General features: G+C 43.7%; 2 protein-coding genes across 4 annotated transcripts in view; both read right to left on the minus strand.

The window, feature by feature from the left end:
* LOC129861313 (potassium voltage-gated channel subfamily C member 1-like) overlaps window positions 1–12,004 on the minus strand; it is an 88,872-nt gene extending 76,868 nt beyond the window's left edge. For both annotated transcript variants that reach the window (XR_008760553.1, XM_055932624.1), the window contains exon 1: window positions 10,585–12,004. Coding sequence is in view for 1 of the 2 variants with exons in the window: in XM_055932624.1 (XP_055788599.1) it covers window positions 10,585–11,205 (621 nt within the window). In the remaining variant the exon portion in view is untranslated. The remainder of the gene's footprint in view (window positions 1–10,584) is intronic.
* Window positions 12,005–15,819: 3,815 nt separating this feature from the next.
* On the minus strand, window positions 15,820–20,406 carry LOC129861314 (heat shock 70 kDa protein-like). 2 transcript variants are annotated; one of them, XM_055932627.1, is made up of 4 exons: window positions 19,710–20,406; window positions 19,120–19,331; window positions 18,899–19,003; window positions 15,820–17,699 (listed from the first exon to the last, which is right to left on the minus strand). In XM_055932627.1, the coding sequence occupies exons 2-4, from the start codon at window positions 19,297–19,299 to the stop codon at window positions 16,050–16,052; spliced, it is 1,935 nt and encodes a 644-aa protein (XP_055788602.1). In that variant the 5' UTR covers window positions 19,300–19,331; window positions 19,710–20,406; the 3' UTR covers window positions 15,820–16,049. The 2 variants fall into 2 exon arrangements, with proteins under 2 accessions (XP_055788602.1, XP_055788601.1); XM_055932626.1 differs by having other exon boundaries at window positions 19,120–20,406.
* Between the last annotated feature and the right edge of the window lie 19 nt (window positions 20,407–20,425).

A 20,425-nucleotide genomic window follows, 5' to 3' on the forward strand; every position in this document is an offset into this window, starting at 1 on the left:
GTAGGCCTTGAAATACATCCACAGGTACACCTCCAATTGACTCAAATGATGTCAATTAGCCTATCAGAAGCTTCTAAAGCCATGACATAATTTTCTAGAATTTTCCAAGCTGTTTAAAGGCACAGTCAACTTAGTGTATGTAAACTTCTGACCCACTGGAATTGTGATACAGTGAATTATAAGTGAAATAATCTGTCTGTAAACAATTACTGGGAAAAAATGACTTGTGTCAGGCACAAAGTAGATGTCCTAACCGACTTGCCAAAACAATAGTTTGTTAACAAGAAATTTGTGGAGTGGTTGAAAAACAAGTTTTAATGACTCCAACCTAATTGTATGTAAACTTCGGACTTCAACTGCATGTAGGCTACGTGTGCCTTTAAAAATAAAATGATGCAGTTCTGTCCTTGAGCTGTTCTTGTCTATTGATGTTCTGTATTATGTCATTCTGTATTGTGTTTCATGTTTTGTGTGGAACCCCAGGAAGAGTAGCTTCTGCTTTTTCAACAGCCAACAGGGGATCCTAATAAACTACCAAATACCAAATAAGTGCTTATGACAAATGTAACATTAACATTTTGTTGTAGCTTATCGCCTAGGCAACGCCCCCCACAATGCAGCAGCACATAGAAATAGAATTAATAGAATAGGCTTGGAATACCGTATGCTTCCCAGTCAAAATAGTTCACGCATAGATTATGACAACATTTTGTGATATATATTTTTTAATTTTGGTGTTCGGGCAGGTTTTTTTGGGGCTGTTCGAGCACACACAATTTTTTTCTTGAAGCATGTCGAAGTTCGATAGCCGAACTCTATGCCCCTTCGTCGGAGATTGGTCAACAGTAGGAATTCTTAAATGAAGTGTTTGTTCAATGACAGACGACTAGTTTTGATGCATATTTTTTCACTTTAGAACTACTGCACCAAAATTTTGCGACTAAAACCTTCTTGGAAAAAACTTCCAGATCAATGACAGATTTCTTGAGTTATCGTTGATTAATTCAGAATATTTTGAGGAAGTGTACTGGCTACGGAATCTCAAGAGGGACAAACAGTAATTTTGCCACTTTTTTCTTGTTTTTCAAGCGAAGGCATTTTAAGGGAGTATCCCAGCTAGCACAGTGGATCTGGGCCGATTCCGGGTGAGAGTCGGGGCACTGGGCTGAGAGTCAGACTCGGCCGACGTCATGTGGCCCGACTCTGGGCCGCCTTCGGCAGTATTGCTTATGGCTGGCATAGTATTTTAGCAATTTGATACTTTGTGCAAGGCAATTGATAAGAATTAAAACCACCTCCCGGGTGGCGCAGTGGTCTAAGGCACTGCACCGCAGTGCTAGCTGTGCAACCAGAGACTCTGGGTTTGAGCCCAGGCTCTGTCACAGCCGGCCGCGACCGGGAGGTCCATGTGGCGATGCACAACTGGCCCAGCGTTGTCCAGGTTAGGGAGGGTTTAGCCGGTAGGGATATCCTTGTCTCATCGCGCACAAGCGACTCCTGTGGCGGGCCGGGCGCAGTGCGCGCTAACCAAGTCACCAGGTGTCCGGTGTTTTCTCCGACACATTGGTGCGGCTGGCTTCCGGGTTGGATGAGCGCTGTGTTAAGAAGCAGTGCGGCTTGGTTGGGTTGCGTTTCGGAGGACGCATGGCTCTCAACCTTCGTCTCTCCCGAGCCTGTACGGGAGTTGTAGCAATGAGACAAGACAGTAACGACTAACAATTGGACACCACAAAATTTGGGAGAAAAAGGGGGTAAAAAAATTATTATAATAAATAAATGTTATGGATGGAGCCTCTTGAGTGGCGCAGTGGTCTAAGACACTGCATCGCAGTGCAAACTGAATTGATACAGATGCTGGTTTGAGACCCATGCCGGCCACGACCGGGATACCCATGAGGCGACGCACAATTGCCGCAGAGTCGTCCGAATTAGGGGAGGGTTTGGCCGGCCCGGGATGTCCTTGTCCCATCTTGCTGTAGCGAAGGCATTTTAAGCCTCCCGGGTGGCGCAGTGGTCTAGGGCACTGCATCGCAGTGCTAGCTGCGCCACCAGAGTCTCTGGGTTCGCGCCCAGGCTCTGTCGCAGCCGGCCGCAACCGGGAGGTCCGTGGGGCGACGCACAATTGGCATAGCGTCGTCCGGGTTAGGCCGGTAGGGATATCCTTGTCTCAGTATGTAATGTAAATGTAATAAAATGTATGCACTCTACTGTAAGTCGCTCTGGATAAGAGCGTCTGCTAAATGACTAAAATGTAAATGTAAGGGAGTATCCCGGCTAGCACAGTGGATCTGGGCCGATTCCGGCTGACAGTCCCATCGCGGTCACCAGGTGTATGGCGTTTCCTCTGACACACATTGTTTTTTTATGGATGGGTATAATTTGTATGTATAAAATGTATAGTAGTAATATTTAAAATTACTAAATCGGGTAATTTTGTATATATTGATTTCAATATTATCAATATTTATTTCCCCCTTCTTCTGGGGGGATTCTGGTAAGATGCCGGCAAAGTCGGCTGAATTCCGGTAGACGGAAACGACCCGATGTACTTGGGCTGATTCTGATTCTGATTCCATCATTTTGATTACAAGCCGAATCCGACACCCGATTCCGGGCCGATACAATCAGTTCCGGCCCCCCGGAAGAGGGCCGCTTCTGGGCCGATACAATCAGTTCCGGCCCCCCGGAAGAGGGCCGCTTCTGGGCCGATACAATCAGTTCCGGCCCCCCGGAAGAGGGCCGCTTCTGGGCCGATACAATCAGTTCCGGCCCCCCGGAAGAGGGCCGCTTCTGGGCCGATTCCTCATTGCTAGCTGGGATGCTAGTACAGACCTTCACTTCGCCTATCTGAGTTCTCCTAGGAGAAAACCAAACCTATGTATGCGAACGACTTAACCCTGGCAATTTGACGGGTAAACTCATGGCTACACTCACCATGGCTGTCTGATGATGTAGACTGTTTAATCAAATGATTAACTGATGTGACTCATGCAATGGAATATATTGTTTTGTAATGTCAACTGAATAATCAAATCATAGCACATATTGATGGGTACAACTTCCTGCTTTTACTTTCTGCTTTGCTTCTAGTGGTACACTTGCAATCTATTCAGTTTACAATTGGCTCATTCATCCCCCTCCTCTCCCCTGTAACTATTCCCCAGGTCGTTGCTGTAAATGAGAATGTGTTCTCAGTCAACTTACCTGGTAAAATAACAGTAAAATAAAATAAATAAATAAATAAATTCAATTTGGCTGCACATACAGTCAGGAGAGGAGGACCTGTAAAATAAAGTTCTGAACCGGTCTGAACCGGTCTGGACTGGTTTGAACCCCAAAAAAGTGATGGTTTATATCATTACTTTCTGTTCCTTTTTAAACCTATGAAATCAATGTTATTTTACATTTAGCTCAACATTAAATGACTTCTGCAATCAATGCGGATAGAGCAGCTTGCTGTGGAGCAGGCAAGCTATAGCTGTTAACATGCATTGGACAGACAAGTGTAGGGCGTGAGACGCCACTGAAATTTTGCGGGTTGGGAGGGAGCAAGAGAGGGTGGAGGAGGAGGCTTGGCTTGACACGCTGGGCATCTTGTTATGACATACATTATCTGAATTAGGCCCACAGAATTATACCTACGGAGGAGCGGCTTCTATGAAGGAACTTTAAATGTCTTTGAACTTCAGAGGTGGCTTACCATTGGACCAGAGCCAACAAGTGTGTGTGTGCAGAGAGTCAAAATTAAAAACATGTCTTACCTTTTTGTAGTAAATAAATCTAATGTGAAATGTGATAACTATAGTATCCTTAACTAGCATTGAAAAAGTGAATCCATTCTTCTCTAATTAAACATCTCTCTCCCTAATTTCTGATCCACGCTTCTAACAGCTACTAGACAATGCTTTGGAGGGGAGGGGCATGAAGAGTGGGAGGGGCAAGTTGCCTACACACGCACTGTCACGATCGTCTATAGGAGAGAGAGATGACCAAGGCGCAGCGTGTGGAAAGTACATATTCTTTTATTAGAAGAGAGGAAAAACACGAAAACGAACACTATACACAAAACAAACCAAAACAACAAACGACCGTGAAGCTAATGACGTAAGTGCAGGGACAAGCAACAAACGTTCAACATAGACAATTCCCCACAAACAGCTAAAGCCTATGGCTGCCTTAAATATGGCTCCCAATCAGAGACAACAATAACCAGCTGTCTCTAATTGAGACCCAATTCAGGCAACCATAGACTTTCCTAGAACCTACACTCAACCATAGACACAGCTAGACACATTCACTCAACACAAACCCATACACTACACCCAACACCCCCTTTACCATATAACCACCCAAAACCGACAAAACACAAACATTCCCCATGTCACACCCTGACCTAACTAAAATAATAAAGAAAACAAAGAATACTAAGGCCAGGGCGTGACACGCACACACACTGGCAAAGATTTCCAGCTGGCATGAAGACACTGGAATATGTTTCTGAGTGGCAGAGTGAGAGCTTTTGTTTGCGTTTTTTGTGGGACTGGAAAAAAATGCCCAGAATGTAAAAGATGGTTATTATTAACCGATTCCCATGGTTTTAAATAACGGTTCTGTCCCGGACCAGTATAGATCACTTTCGTAACCCGGTTCTGATTCTGTACCTCGAAGAAGAAGAAAAACCCTGAACCAGTTCCAACCGCTGCACACCACACACACACACACACACACACACACACACACACACACACACACACACACACACACACACACACACACACACACACACACACACACATACTATACACACACACACACACACACACACACACACACACACTATACACACACACAATTCTAGAAACTCAGGTGTGACAGCAGACAAGACATATGGTTGCAAGCCACTGTGATGTCTGTCTGCTCTCTGCACTGCACTGTGACAGACTGTATGTACCAGGAGGTACTAAGCTGTCTGGTAGAACAGGACAGTGTGGCCTATAGACTTCATATATATGAATGGGAAATATCCTGTTTCTATATAGAGATGAGAAGGCTGGTGTGGCACCTTTTCACCAAGGCAAAATATTAGGAAACTGTCAATAGACCTGATCGAAAGCCTTAGGCTAGTAATGCATTCTCCTTGAATGCAATGCAATCATAGGTCCATCAAATGATATATGCACTTGATGAATATATATATACACAGCAACCTGGCCTTGCTTCCCATTTATGAGGTAGTTTCTGATATAATGTAACTTGATACCTGCCTTCGCATTTGCCTCAATAAGCACTCTCTTTCTTTACATCACTCTCTCTCTCTTTATCTCTTTCTCTCTCTCTCTCTTTATATCTTTCTCTCTCTCTTCCTTTCCTTTTGTCTCTCTCTAGCGCATCTCTCTCTTTCTCTCTCTCCATCTCTTTTTTCCTCTCCTCTCCTCTCTCTCTCCAACTGTTTCTTTCCATCTCTCTTGTTTCCTCTCTCTCTCTCCATCTCTCTTTATCCCACTCTCTCTCTCTCTGCAGCATTGGTTGAGAAGCCATTAGCGGCTAGATGCTAACCAATAACTGTGAAGCACTCTGCTCTCTCACACGTCTGTCTCATAATGTGATGTCCTCTGGGAAATATTTAGCTGAAAATCGAAGATGATCTCAACTGGCTATGAATATTGACATTAATTATTACACTGATGATCCAGTGAATTACACACAAAATACAACCTGATCCACCTTTTGTGGTTTTTATTGTGTTCACTTTATATGATTATTATATAGGTTACAGTAGTCGCATAATCTAAGGGAAATTCACCAAATTATAGTCTACCAAAGAATATATTTATTGGCTATAAGTGATACAGTATGATGTCATTAATTAATGGCACGTAACCGTTGTGGCATGATCAAAAGGTAAATGTTCCTAATTCTAGGCTCTCAAAATTCTATTATATTGTATTGAAGTGATGTTCTCATTTGAAAGTGTTATCATCAATCACAAATGTAACTTTTCGCAAAAACCAACAGTGTTGACCAAATACATATTGGTTGAAGTGTTATATTAACCATGTAGGAAAATTTAGCAATAACATATTGGTGACAGCCTGTATGCCCTTCCACCAATCTGTTTCATGTCTCAGTCCTCCCACCTCTCTGTTTCATGTCTCAGTCCTCCCACCTCTCTGTTTCATGTCTCAGTCCTCCCACCTCTCTGTTTCATGTCTCAGTCCTCCCAACTCTCTGTTTCATGTCTCAGTCCTCCCAACTCTCTGTTTCATGTCTCAGCCCTCCCACCTCTCTGTTTCATGTCTCAGTCCTCCCACCAATCTGTTTCATGTCTCAGTCCTCCCACCAATCTGTTTCATGTCTCAGTCCTCCCACCAATCTGGTTCATGTCTCAGTCCTCCCACCTCTCTGTTTCATGTCTCAGTCCTCCCACCTCTCTGGTTCATGTCTCAGTCCTCCCACCTCTCTGTTTCATGTCTCAGTCCTCCCACCTCTCTGTTTCATGTCTCAGTCCTCCCACCTCTCTGTTTCATATCTCAGTCCTCCCACCTCTCTGTTTCATGTCTCAGTCCTCCCACCTCTCTGTTTCATGTCTCAGTCCTCCCACCTCTCTGTTTCATGTCTCAGTCCTCCCACCAATCTGTTTCATGTCTCAGTCCTCCCACCTCTCTGTTTCATATCTCAGTCCTCCCACCTCTCTGTTTCATATCTCAGTCCTCCCACCTCTCTGTTTCATGTATCAGTCCTCCCACCTCTCTGTTTCATGTCTCAGTCCTCCCACCTCTCTGTTTCATGTCTCAGTCCTCCCACCTCTCTGCTTCGTGTCTCTGTCCTCCCACCTCTCTGTTTCATGTATCAGTCCTCCCACCTCTCTGTTTCATGTCTCAGTCCTCCCACCAATCTGTTTCATGTATCAGTCCTCCCACCTCTCTGTTTCATGTCTCAGTCCTCCCACCTCTCTGCTTCGTGTCTCAGTCCTCCCACCTCTCTGTTTCATGTATCAGTCCTCCCACCTCTCTGTTTCATGTCTCAGTCCTCCCACCAATCTGTTTCATGTCTCAGTCCTCCCACCAATCTGTTTCATGTCTCAGTCCTCCCACCAATCTGTTTCATGTCTCAGTCCTCCCACCAATCTGGTTCATGTCTCAGTCCTCCCACCTCTCTGTTTCATGTCTCAGTCCTCCCACCTCTCTGTTTCATGTCTCAGTCCTCCCACCTCTCTGTTTCATGTCTCAGTCCTCCCACCTCTCTGTTTCATGTCTCAGTCCTCCCACCTCTCTGTTTCATGTCTCAGTCCTCCCAACTCTCTGTTTCATGTCTCAGTCATCCCACCTCTCTGTTTCATGTCTCAGTCCTCCCACCAATCTGTTTCATGTCTCAGTCCTCCCACCTCTCTGTTTCATGTCTCAGTCCTCCCACCAATCTGTTTCATGTCTCAGTCCTCCCACCTCTCTGTTTCATATCTCAGTCCTCCAACCTCTCTGGTTCATATCTCAGTCCTCCCACCTCTCTGTTTCATATCTCAGTCCTCCCACCTCTCTGTTTCATGTCTCAGTCCTCCCACCTCTCTGTTTCATGTCTCAGTCCTCCCACCTCTCTGTTTCATGTCTCAGTCCTCCCACCAATCTGTTTCATGTCTCAGTCCTCCCACCTCTCTGCTTCGTGTCTCAGTCCTCCCACCTCTCTGTTTCATGTCTCAGTCCTCCCACCTCTCTGTTTCATGTCTCAGTCCTCCCACCAATCTGTTTCATGTCTCTGGTAGCCCGGGAAAGCCAGCATGGATAGAATGCAATAATTGACTAATATTTGCCATATTCGAATATTCCTCATGTGCTAACGTATTGCCACAGTCCGTGCCATGGTGAAACTTGCACTCCTGTAGACCTGAAATAATTGGATGGTAAAGCTTGCCAGCCAACCAGAAGAGCAAGGTGAAGCAATTCAGACATTGTTGAAAGTCATGTCCTGTCAGCCTATTCTCTACAATGTAAACTCTGACATAAATATTAGGGATGCACGATATATCAGTACGCATATCGGAATCGGCCGATATTATCTAAAAATGCCAACATCGGCATGGGCCAAATGTCTAGTTTAACGCCGATGTGCAAAACCGATGTCAAAGCTGACTGGCATACCTACAGTTGATGTCGGAAGTTTACATACACTTAGGTTGGAGTCATTAAAACTCGTTTTTCAACCACTCCACAAACTATAGTTTTGGCAAGTCGGTTAGGACATCTACTTTGTGCATGACACAAGTAATTTTTCCAACAATTGTTTACAGACAGATTATTTCACTGTATCACAATTCCAGTGGGTTGGAAGTTTACATACACTAAGTTGACTGTGACTTTAAACAGCTTGGAAAATTCCAGAAAATGATGTCATGGCTTTAGAAGCTTCTGATAGGCTAATTGACATCATTAGAGTCAATTGGAGCTGTACCTATGGATGTATTTCAAGGCCTACCTTCAAACGCAATGCCTCCTTGCTTGACATCATGGGAAAATCTAAAGAAATCAGCCAAAACCTCATAAAAAAATTGTAGACCTCCACAAGTCTGGTTCATCCTTGGGAGCAATTTCCAAATGCCTGAAGGTACCACGTTCATCTGTACAAACAATAGTACGCAAGTATAAACACCATGGGACCACGCAGCCGTCATACCGCTCTGGAAGGAGACGCGTTCTGTCTCCTAGAAATGAACGTACTTTGATGAAAAGTGAAAATCAATCCCAGAACAACAGCAACTGACCGTGTGAAAATGCTGGAGGAAACAGGTACAAAGTATCCAACAAGTACGATCTTTGTCGCCATGTGCAGTTTCAAACCGTAGTCTGTCTTTTTTAAGGCGGTATTGGAGCAGTGGCTTCTTCGTTGCTGAGCGGCCTTTCAGGTTATGTTGATATGTTGATATAGGACTCGTTTTACTGTGGATATAGAAACTTTTGTACCTGTTTCATCCAGCATCTTCACGAGGTCCTTTGCGGTTGTTCTGGGATTGATTTTCAGGATGGGACAAGGCCATCCTGGCCGGCCAAACCCTCCCCTAACTCGGACGCGCTCGGCCAATTGTGTGTCGCCTCATAGGTCTCCTGAACGCGGCCAGGACTCAGAATTTCATTTAAATGTTAAAAAAATACAATTATCATAGAAACAATGAGAGAATATGGAAAAATAAATCATTAAATGTTAATTATATAAAGCAGCCTGTGTAATCATCTGCCAGAGAGTAGCCCCAATAAACCCGAGCCCCAAGTAATACATTTGGGCCAGATAACTCTCACCAGAATCGGCCCGAGCCCCAAGTAATACATTTGGGCCAGATAACTCTCACAAGAATCGGCCCATGCCAAAAGTAATAAATTTGGGCCAGATAACGCACACCGGAATCGGCCCATGCCCCAAGTAATACATTTGGGCCAGATAACTCTCACCGGAATCGGCCCGAGCCCCAAGTAATATATACATTTGGGCCAGATAACTCTCACCGGAATCGGCCCGAGCCCCAAGTAATATATACATCTGGGCCAGCTAACTCTCACCGGAATCGGCCAGAGCCCCAAGTAATACATTTGGGCCAGATAACTCTCACCGGAATCAGCCCGAGCTCAATCCCCGCATTCCAGCCATAAGTAATACTGCCGAAGGCGGCCCAGACTCGGGCCACATGACATCAGCCGAGTCTGACTCTCAGACGAGTTCCCCGACTCTCAGCCGGAATCGGCCCAGATCCACTGTGCTAGCTGGGACGTGTCCAATAATATGTTTTTGCGGCATTGCTTTTGTCAAATAAACCTGGATCCATGGAAACCTGCCTACTTACAAAAACATATAAGAGTCCATGTTTAAGTGATGAGCATGAGACACAATATGACACACATTCATGACAGAGAGATAACAACCATTCATGCTGCTGATGATGGCTGTTACTGCTACGATAAGGTGCCAGGGCCAGACAGTCATAGGGACAGTCACAGGGACAGTCATTGAGACCAGTCATAGGTGAACTTGAAAATAGGCCTATAAGACTTCAACGTCTGAATTGGACTTGAATGGTTTACTTTAGTGTGTTTTATATATAGTAGTACATAATGCCAGAGATTGCATTCCCGTCATAGAATCCTCATGTCATTAATGATAACCTTAAGGGCTACACGCTCAATAACATCTGCTAAATATGTGTATATGACCAATACAAATGTGATTTGATATATGCATTCCCTACGCTAATTAAACGACCCGCAGGAAAATAATATGCCTTTGAACTTAGTGACACAACATCATTTTCGTACGATGCTATTTCCACACCAGCGCATTCTGAATTTCCCGCTAGCGGCTTGTCTAGTTTGGTGTTCCACAGCAGCCAGATGCAACTGAGAGAACAGACACACCTGTTGATTGTCGGTGGCGCGTCGGCGGACACGCTCTCTAGAACACCTGTTGATTGCATTGCATTACTCTAATGATTAACTGTGGGAGTTTGTGAACAGGAAGCCTATTCCTACAAATTACAATAGTATTGTAGCGACCCTGGTTTATAAGCATGGTTTATTATGCAAAAAATAAATAAAAAGGTACACTTACTCTAGCAGCCCTGGATGAGTAGGGGTCCTCAAAGAGTGCCCATATCTTTGGTTGCCAAACTTCGCAGCATCCCCTCGATCTTTCCGGGCAGTCCTCAATGCCGAACCGTCTAGGTAGTTCATCGTCCGTGTCATCTGGGTCCGGTGGTTCGAATATGTCCAGCGCCTCCTCTGCGTCCCGATGCTGCCGGTATGTCATCCAGCAACACGGCTCCACGTCGGTCTCATCTATCCCCCAAAACGCCAACTCCTCTTCAAAAAGAGGCCCGCAGACATCGGCGGGGCAATGAAGCTTGCCAGTCCTATAATAGTTCAATACATAAGCGAATATGCCAGGGTGCCTGTCGAAAAATAACTCGTTTGTAGTTGGCGATATGGGTCCTACGGGGAGGGGTTCCTTGTTTGCGTTTGGCTCTGGCGGGTCGGCTAACCAGGCCAGGCGTGTCCCCGGTAGGGTCCTAAGTGTACTCTTGTAGGTTTCGTGTCTTGTGCCACCAACATTGATAACAATTTTTTCCGAGTCTTCCCCCCTGGTCATCTCTTCCTTCAGACATGTCTTGGACGGAGGTTTGTTACCTGACTTTCGTCCTCGGTAAGACGAAACACACACCGAGCTGATCATAGATTTAGATGAATAGACGGTTGGTTATTCCGTTGGTTTGTGTTTATCCGTTATTATATACCCCTGAAGCAAAATAAAAAACGACTACACGGTGACGGTTCAGGGTTCGTTCTCATATCAGTCCTTGTGATACGACTCATTTATCCAACTATTCGTCCCGTCGACAGTTGGTTCTCGGCTTCAACAAGTCAATGCGCTCGGCAGACAGAGTGGCCTTGAATAAAACCACCTTCTATAAATACCTCCCCTAAATACTCTTTTGTTCGCAATCTCAAAATATCTCCATAAATCTGGGATTGGCAGGCTTTTGTTCACAAAATATTTGTGTATTAATATAAATGATTTATAGTCTAATGTCTATACATAAGCTTCAATAGTTCAACAGTTCAATCAACGATACCGACTTCGCGACCTTAAACGACAGTTTGAAATTATGGAATATTGGGAGTTTTATATTCTACATCGAATCTACAAATTGTGCAAATTTAGAGAGCTGCTATTTCTATGTGAATTTTGTCAAATGATTGGAGCCGCTTAAAAGCAATAACCCAAGGTCCTCACCTTAGTCACGAAATCCATCTGAGCCCCCCCCCCCCTCCCAAAAAAACAAAATCGAACAAGTTTCTTTAACATGAAAGTTGACCCCTAAGATCCAAATGGATAAACGCGTTTGGAATATTCCATCAATTTGTGACGATGTCGTCCTCGAGGCAGAGAGGCGCGTGAGATGTGTGAGGTTGTTTTTCAGGAAGGTTCAGGATCTTTTGCTTCTCCAACCAGAAGTATCCTCCCTCCTCCTCCTCCTCCCTCAGCCTCACCATAGTCAGTCAGAGACGACACAACCAACCCATCCTGCAGGCTGCCTGGGGCGTGCAACAGCCCCAATAAATTAACCCTTTTTGCGCTGAAGAGTCATTTGAAGGATATATGATTCTATACCACTCCCTTTGTGAACTAAGTTGATATAATTTGAAAACGTGACTAGGACGAAAAGGGCTTTGAAATATCACTGACTGTAGATTCACGCAGGCCTGTTTCAGCAACTTACTGGGTACCTGTGCAATGTAGGCTGAGGACACGTCAGGGGGTACACCTCATTATATATAGAGAGAGACTCAATTAGGATAGCTAAATGATGAATTCACACACACACAAACACCTCTATAAATATGAAATGATATGAGTTACATTACTGTGAGATCCTTGAAAAATCAAATCACATTTTATTTGTCACATACACATGGTTAGCAGATGTTAGTGCGAGTGTAGCGAAATGCTTGTGCTTCTAGTTCCGACAATGCAGTAATAACCAACAAGTAATCTAACCTAACAATTCCACAACTACTACCTTATACACACAAGTGTAAAGGGATAAAGAATATGTACATAAAGATATATGAAATATGGGTAGCTTCCTTTGCTGTAATGCAGCAGGTGCACTTCAAACTATACATCATTGTCTATATAAGTTCCTCACTGATGTGTTGCTACCATGGTGCAATGCCGATCAGCACTTATACAAGTCCTTTGAGATATGGGCAAGAAGTAACAGGCGTTATTACACAAGGATTACCTCTTCATAACAACATCATTAGAAATCATTATAATCGGAGCATCGTGATTGTATTTTCTACATTATCAACGATTCTTCTTCTTCTATCTTATTAAAAAAGTGACGCTGTGCAAGAGGGGCTTTCACCTCTCCTTCTCGTAACACATATGCCCTTGCAATCAGGAGCGAATATGATGCGATGCCTGTACTTCACTCTTGAACGTTCTCTTCCTCGCACTGACGCTCTTTGACTAAAGATAATTGTCCTTCATTTGAGGAGGCTGATTTTACATAAACGCATTACCACCAAGTCATCCTTGTATCGACTTAACTGCCGACTGAAGAAGAGAGAAAAAAACAATTGCATGGGGTTAGAATAAGCATTAACGCTACCTGTTGTGTCCTAATGCCATGACCACTTTGGAAATAAGTGTGTACACTGAACCAAAAAAATATATAAACGCAACATGTAAAGTGTGAGTCCCATGTTTAATGAGCTGAAATAAAACAGACCAGAATTTTTCCATGCACACAAAAAGCTTATTTCTCTCAAATGTTGTGCACAAATTTGTTTTTATCTCTGTTAGTGAGCATTTCTCCTTTACCAAGATAATGCATCCCCCTGACAGGTGTGGGCATATCAAGAAGCTGATTAAAAAGGATTATCGTTACACAGGTGCACCTTGTGCCGGGGACAATAAATGGCCACTCTAAAATGTGCAGTTTTGTCACACAACACAATGCCACAGATGTCTCAAGTTTTGAGGGAACGTGCAATTGGCATGATGACTGCATGATAACTGGAATGTTCACCACAGCTGTTGACAGAGAATTGAATATGCATAGCTCTACCATAAGCCACCTCCAACATAGTTTTTGAGAATTTGCCAGTATGTCCAACTGGCGTCACAATCACAGACCAAGTGTAACCACGCCAGTCCAGGACCTCCCCATACGGCTTCTTCACCGTCTGCAACCAGCCAACTGGACAACTGATGAAACTGTGGGTTTGCACAACCGAAGCATGAATTTCTGCACAAACTGTCAGAAACCGTCTCAGGGAAGCTCACCTGCGTGTTCGTCATCCTCACCAGGGTCTTGGCCTGACTGCAGTTCTGCGTCGTAATGGACTTTAGTGGTCAAATGCTCACCTTCGATGACCACTGGCCCAGTGGAGAAGTGTGCTCTTCACGGATTAATCACAGTTTCAACTGTACTGGGCAGATGGTGTCGTGTGGGCAAGCAGTTTGCTGATGTCAACGTTGTGAACAGAGTGCCCCATGGTGGTGGTGGGGTTATGGCATGGGGCAGGCATTAACTACGGACAACGAACACAATTGCATTTTATCGATGGCAATTTGAAATCACAGAGATACAGTGACGAGATCCTGAGTCCCATTGTCGTGCCATTCATCCACCGCCATCACATCATATTTCAGCATGATAATGCACGGCCCCATGTCGCAAGGATCTGTACACAACTCCTGGAAGGTGAAAATGACCCAGGTCTTCTATAGCCTGCATGCTGTCACCCATTGAGCATGTTTGGGATTCTCTGGATCGACGTGTAAAGCAGCATGTTCCAGTTCCCGCCAGAATCCAGCATCTTTGCACGGCCATTAAAGAGGAATGGGACAACATTCCACAGGCCACAATCAACAGCCTGATCAACTCTATGTGAAGGAGATGTCGCGCTGCATGAGGCAAATGGTGGTCAAACCAGATACTGACTGGTTTTCTGATCCACGCCCCTACTTTTTTTAAAGGTATCTGTGACCAACAGATATATATCTGTATTCCCAGTCATGTGAAATCCATAGATTAGGGCCTAGTTAATTCATTTCAATTGACTGATTTCCTTATATGAACTGTAACTCAGTAAAATCTTTGAAATTGTTGCATGTTGTGTTTAGATTTTTTTTTGTTCAGTGTCGTAATACTTTCATGTCATCCCCCATCTTGTGATGTGTTTTATTTTCAGACCCAGAGTTTTAATTTAATCAATTTTCAATTTAATTCTGCTCACATAGGCTGCTTAGTGTTTACACTTGTAGAGAGTATTCTGAGGAGCATATTAGCATATTCATATTCATTACATAAGACAGTCGGGCTTCAACAGGTGAACAGGTTCAAAATAACCTATTTTGTAATAATGTGTTTTTTGCTTGCCTAACTCTGCCATCTAGTGTACATATTGATGCATAACATCTTGAGAATAAACGAACGAAACCAATCATTTAAAACTGTTATGTGTTTAATTAATTAAACACATCATTGAATGAAACCCTATTCCCTACATAGTGCACTACCCTATGTGCCCTGGTAAAAAAGTAGTGCACTATATGGGGAATAGGGTGCCATTTGGGATGTTCATTTAATTTGAGTATAGAGTGAATAATCTATCCAAATGTCACGCCCTGACCTTGGAGATCCTTTGTATGTCTCTGTTTTGGTTGGTCAGGGCGTGAGTTTGGGTGGGCCTTCTATGTCTGGTGTTCTATGTTGTTCTTTGTTTTGTATTTCTATGTGTTTGCACTGGTATGGTCCTCGGAGGCAGCTGTCTATCGTTGTCTCTGATTGAGAATCATACTTAGGTAGCCTGTTCCCACCTGTGTTTGTGGGTAGTTGTTTTCTGTTTTTCTGTGTATTACCTTGCAGAACTGTTCGTTGTGTCGTTTTTGTATTAGTGTTCAGCTTTTCCATTAAAATGACGAACATGTACCACGCTGCACCTTGGTCTTCTCCTTCTCCCGACGACAATCGTTACACCAAACATATATAATGAAGTTTGGTTTGAATATCAATATCAATCACTCTACTGTTGTCGAGTATATTGTTAATAAACATGAATATTACTTGAGTATAAACTTGAGTGTAGTATATGTTATTTTTACATTTGAATGGTAATATAATTACAAAGGATTTCTTTAAAAAAAACATTTATCTGAACTGTGTTTGTGTTGTGAGAGAGTGTACATGAGAAGAATGATACAAAAAAAAATGGAGCATGGCATTTCACTTAAAAGTGGTCAAATAAATAACAAATCAATATTGCACTCATATTTCTGATGCACGTCATCACCATTTAATGAATTTCTGCAAACAGTTTATGGTTGAAGTTTTGACACAAAAAATAAAGTGCACTTGTAGTGACAGCAAATCTATGTACATATATAGTGCTATGAAAGTTGAGCTAGCTGACAAACAGTACTTGTATTAGAAGCACCATTAGCTTATGAGGCCTCTTTAGTGATTGATCCATTGATCGGCAATTGATTTACTGATTGATTATTTAGTCCACCTCTTCAATGGTAGGGCCCTGAGAGCTAGCACCGCCCCCAGCCTGGCTGCCACAACTCCCCATTGGAGGATCCCCTCCCGCCCCCTGGTAGAGCTTGGATACGATTGGGTAACACACTCTCTCCAGCTCCTTCTGTTGGTACTCAAACTCCTCTTTCTCAGCCATCTGGTTGTTCTCCAACCAGGAGATAGTTTGGTTGCACTTCTCAACAACCTTCTTCTTGTCCTCCTCTCTGATCTTCCCTGCCAGGTTTGGGTCTTCTACACTACTCTTCATGTTGAACGTGTAGGACTCCAACCCGTTCTTGGCTGCTATCTTCTCCCTCTGGGCATCGTCCTCAGCTTTGTATTTGTCTGCGTCCTGCACCATCTTCTCTATGTCTTCTTTACTGAGTCGCCCCTTGTCGTTGGTGATGGTGATCTTGTTCTCTTTGCCTGTACTTTTATCCACCGCCGACACGTTCAGGATGCCGTTGGCATCAATGTCGAAGGTCACCTCGACCTGTGGAACTCCTCTCGGAGCGGGAGGGATACCCGTGAGCTCAAACTTTCCCAGCAGATTATTGTCCTTGGTCATGGCTCTCTCTCCCTCGTACACCTGGATGAGCACACCTGGCTGGTTGTCAGCGTAGGTGGTGAAGATCTGGGTCTGCTTGGTGGGGATGGTGGTGTTACGTTTGATCAGGGCGGTCATGACCCCTCCTGCCGTCTCGATGCCCAGGGACAGAGGAGCCACGTCCAAGAGGAGAAGGTCCTGGACGTTCTTAGAGGTGTCGCCCATCAAGATGGCCGCTTGGACGGCAGCGCCGTAAGCCACCGCTTCATCCGGGTTGATGCTCTTGTTGAGTTCCCTTCCATTAAAGAAGTCCTGCAGGAGCTTCTGAATCTTAGGGATTCGAGTGGAGCCACCGACCAGGACGATCTCGTGGACCTGAGCCTTGTCCATCTTAGCGTCTTTCAGGGCCTTCTCGACCGGGTCCAGGGTTCCCCTGAAGAGCTCCGAGTTGAGTTCTTCAAACCGAGCCCTGGTGATGGAGGTGTAGAAGTCCATGCCTTCGAAGAGGGAGTCGATCTCGATGCTGGCCTGGGAGCTGGAGGAGAGGGTTCTCTTGGCCCTCTCACAGGCTGTTCTCAGCCTTCTCACTGCCCTCTTGTTCTGGCTGATGTCCTTCTTGTTCTTCCTCTTGAACTCCTCCACAAAGTGGTTGACCAGGCGGTTGTCAAAGTCCTCCCCTCCCAGGTGAGTGTCCCCAGCTGTGGCCTTCACCTCAAATATCCCGTCCTCGATGGTCAGGATGGAGACGTCAAAGGTGCCTCCGCCGAGATCAAAGATGAGAACATTGCGCTCCCCTTTCTTGCCTTTGTCCAGGCCGTAGGCGATAGCCGCCGCTGTGGGCTCATTGATGATCCTCAAGACGTTTAGACCAGAGATCACCCCGGCGTCTTTAGTAGCCTGCCTCTGGGAGTCGTTGAAGTAGGCAGGGACTGTGATGACTGCATTGGACACCTTCTGGCCCAGGTAGGCCTCAGCAATCTCCTTCATCTTGACCAGGATCATTGAGGAGATCTCTTCGGGGTAGAAGGCCTTGGTCTCTCCCTTGAACTCCACCTGGACTCTGGGCTTCCCACCATCGCTGATCACCTAGAAGAGTGAGAACAACAAGATCATGAAGTCTATTGATATACTCAAGCTTTTCATGTCTTTTAGTGTATGTAACCTTGTATGTATGTAACCCTTTATGTATGTAACCCCATATCTATGTAATCCTGTATCTATGTCATCCTGTATCTATGTAACCCTGTATCTATGTAACCCTGTATCTATGTAACCCTGTATCTATGTAACCCTGTATCTATGTAACCCTGTATCTATGTAACCCTGTATCTATGTAATACTGTATCTATGTAATCCTGTATCTATGTAATCCTGTATCTATGTCATCCTGTATCTATGTAACCCTGTATCTATGTAACCCTGTATCTATGTAACCCTGTATCTATGTAACCCTGTATCTATGTAACCCTGTATCTATGTAACCCTGTATCTATGTAATACTGTATCTATGTAATCCTGTATCTATGTAACCCTGTATCTATGTAATACTGTATCTATGTAATCCTGTATCTATGTAACCCTGTATCTATGTAACCCTGTATCTATGTAACCCTGTATCTATGTAACCCTGTATCTATGTAACCCTGTATCTATGTAACCCTGTATCTATGTAATACTGTATCTATGTAATCCTGTATCTATGTAATCCTGTATCTATGTAACCCTGTATCTATGTAACCCTGTATCTATGTAACCCTGTATCTATGTAATACTGTATCTATGTAATCCTGTATCTATGTAACCCTGTATCTATGTAACCCTGTATCTATGTAATCCTGTATCTATGTAATACTGTATCTATGTAACCCTGTATCTATGTAACCCTGTATCTATGTAACCCTGTATCTATGTAATCCTGTATCTATGTAACCCTGTATCTATGTAACCCTGTATCTATGTAACCCTGTATCTATGTAACCCTGTATCTATGTAACCCTGTATCTATGTAACCCTGTATCTATGTAATACTGTATCTATGTAATCCTGTATCTATGTAACCCTGTATCTATGTAACCCTGTATCTATGTAACCCTGTATCTATGTAATACTGTATCTATGTAATCCTGTATCTATGTAACCCTGTATCTATGTACACTATGTGTTTTTATGTTTATTTGTTTGTGATTTTTCTGTTACAATTTGTAGAAGAATGAACACTTGGTTGTAATACATTTGAGCTTGTATTTTTCAAAACGGAAAACAAAAAAAAAAGTATTTTAAATCACCTTGAAGGGCCACAGCTTCATGTCTGACTTAACAATCTGGTCGTCGAACTTCCTGCCGATCAAACGTTTGGCGTCGAACACAGTGTTAGTGGGGTTCATGGCCACCTGCATTGAAATGAATTAAAATAGAATTTTATTTTGGGGAAAACAAAATATAATACATTAATCTACAAGATTAGCCAGACAGACAAGACAGACAGAATTTCCAAAGTAAGACCTGCCTGGTTCTTTGCCGCGTCTCCGATGAGTCTCTCTGTGTCGGTGAAGGCCACGTAGCTAGGAGTTGTTCTGTTCCCCTGGTCGTTGGCGATGATCTCCACCTTGCCGTGCTGGAACACCCCCACACAGGAGTAGGTGGTGCCCAGGTCAATGCCAATGGATACTCCCTTTGCTGAAGACATCTTGGTTAATAATTTGTTGTTTTTATGAGTTCCTGCATGAGTAAGATTAAGAACAACAACATTTTATTATCATGATTGAATATTTTCTGTATTTTATTAAAGATCCTACTGTTGTTATTATGACATTTGTACTTTATGATAGGATTCAGTCATTTACACTCAACTGAGATGTCTAGAGGTGTACAGTCTAATATTGTACATGGATATAGTCTACATATCTACAATTTAACTCATGTAAATAACTGCTTATTTACATTTGATTATTATTATTTTTTTAATTTTACGGTTTTGGTAATATCATGTTTTTTCTCTCCCTGTTCATAGTCAGAAGAATCAATAACCAATCCATCTAAGGTAACTGTATAGGCATGGTCTACGAACTGCCCGTCAGCGTCAACATTATAACTTACAACAGTAGACAGCTTGGTTCTCCTCTTGATATATTGAAGGGCCTCGTTTTGAGTCCTGAGTGGTTTCCGTCCCCCTGGTCGGGTCTTTGCTCTTGAGTCTTGTGGTTATTCCAAAAAGATATACCTCAACTGAGAGAGATCCATGGCTTATATACATAAAAAAAACAGCTTTCTAGAATGATCACACTTCTTCTGTGACACGTCTGTGACACAGCCGCTAATATTAGTTACTGCAGCCGTTGCGAGGCTCTGGGAAAGCATGTGAATATTCTAGAGTTGGAGGCAACCCGACACCACACCAGTAGCGCTGAACACAGGGCGGAGAACGAACATGCTGGACCGTTATGAACAGGCAATAGGCAACAGGTTCGAGAAAGTGCGCGAAAGAGCATTTAGGAACATGAAAAGTCGTTTTAGACGTGGGCCTCGGGGCCTAGCTGGAAGAATGAAAAGATAAGAATGTAACACTAGAAATGGGCGCTTCTCTCTGACACACACACAGTGGCAGAGCCCCACCTGTTTATAGCCCCACATTTTTTAGCAAAAATAAATCAAATTAAATATATTTACACTACCGGTCAACAGTTGTGTTGTATAGTGGCTTTACTGGCATGCATCTCACTTTTATTTTTTATTTCTTTGCCCAACAAGATTTACATGATAAAATTGCCAATGCACGCACACACACCCACCCACACACACCCCCACACACACCC

This window comes from Salvelinus fontinalis, chromosome 8 (assembly GCF_029448725.1).
Source record: "Salvelinus fontinalis isolate EN_2023a chromosome 8, ASM2944872v1, whole genome shotgun sequence".
In the NCBI taxonomy this organism is placed as follows: domain Eukaryota; kingdom Metazoa; phylum Chordata; class Actinopteri; order Salmoniformes; family Salmonidae; genus Salvelinus; species Salvelinus fontinalis.

Coding starts and splice junctions, on each gene's coding strand:
- LOC129861314 (XM_055932627.1), bottom strand. CDS start 19,299: ATGTCTTCAGCAAAGGGAGTATCCATTGGCATTGACCTGGGCACCACC. Junction 19,004..19,119: donor GAGACGCGGCAAAGAACCAG/GCAGGTCTTACT, acceptor ATTTCAATGCAG/GTGGCCATGAACCCCACTAA. Junction 17,700..18,898: donor TGAAGCTGTGGCCCTTCAAG/GTGATTTAAAAT, acceptor TCACTCTTCTAG/GTGATCAGCGATGGTGGGAA.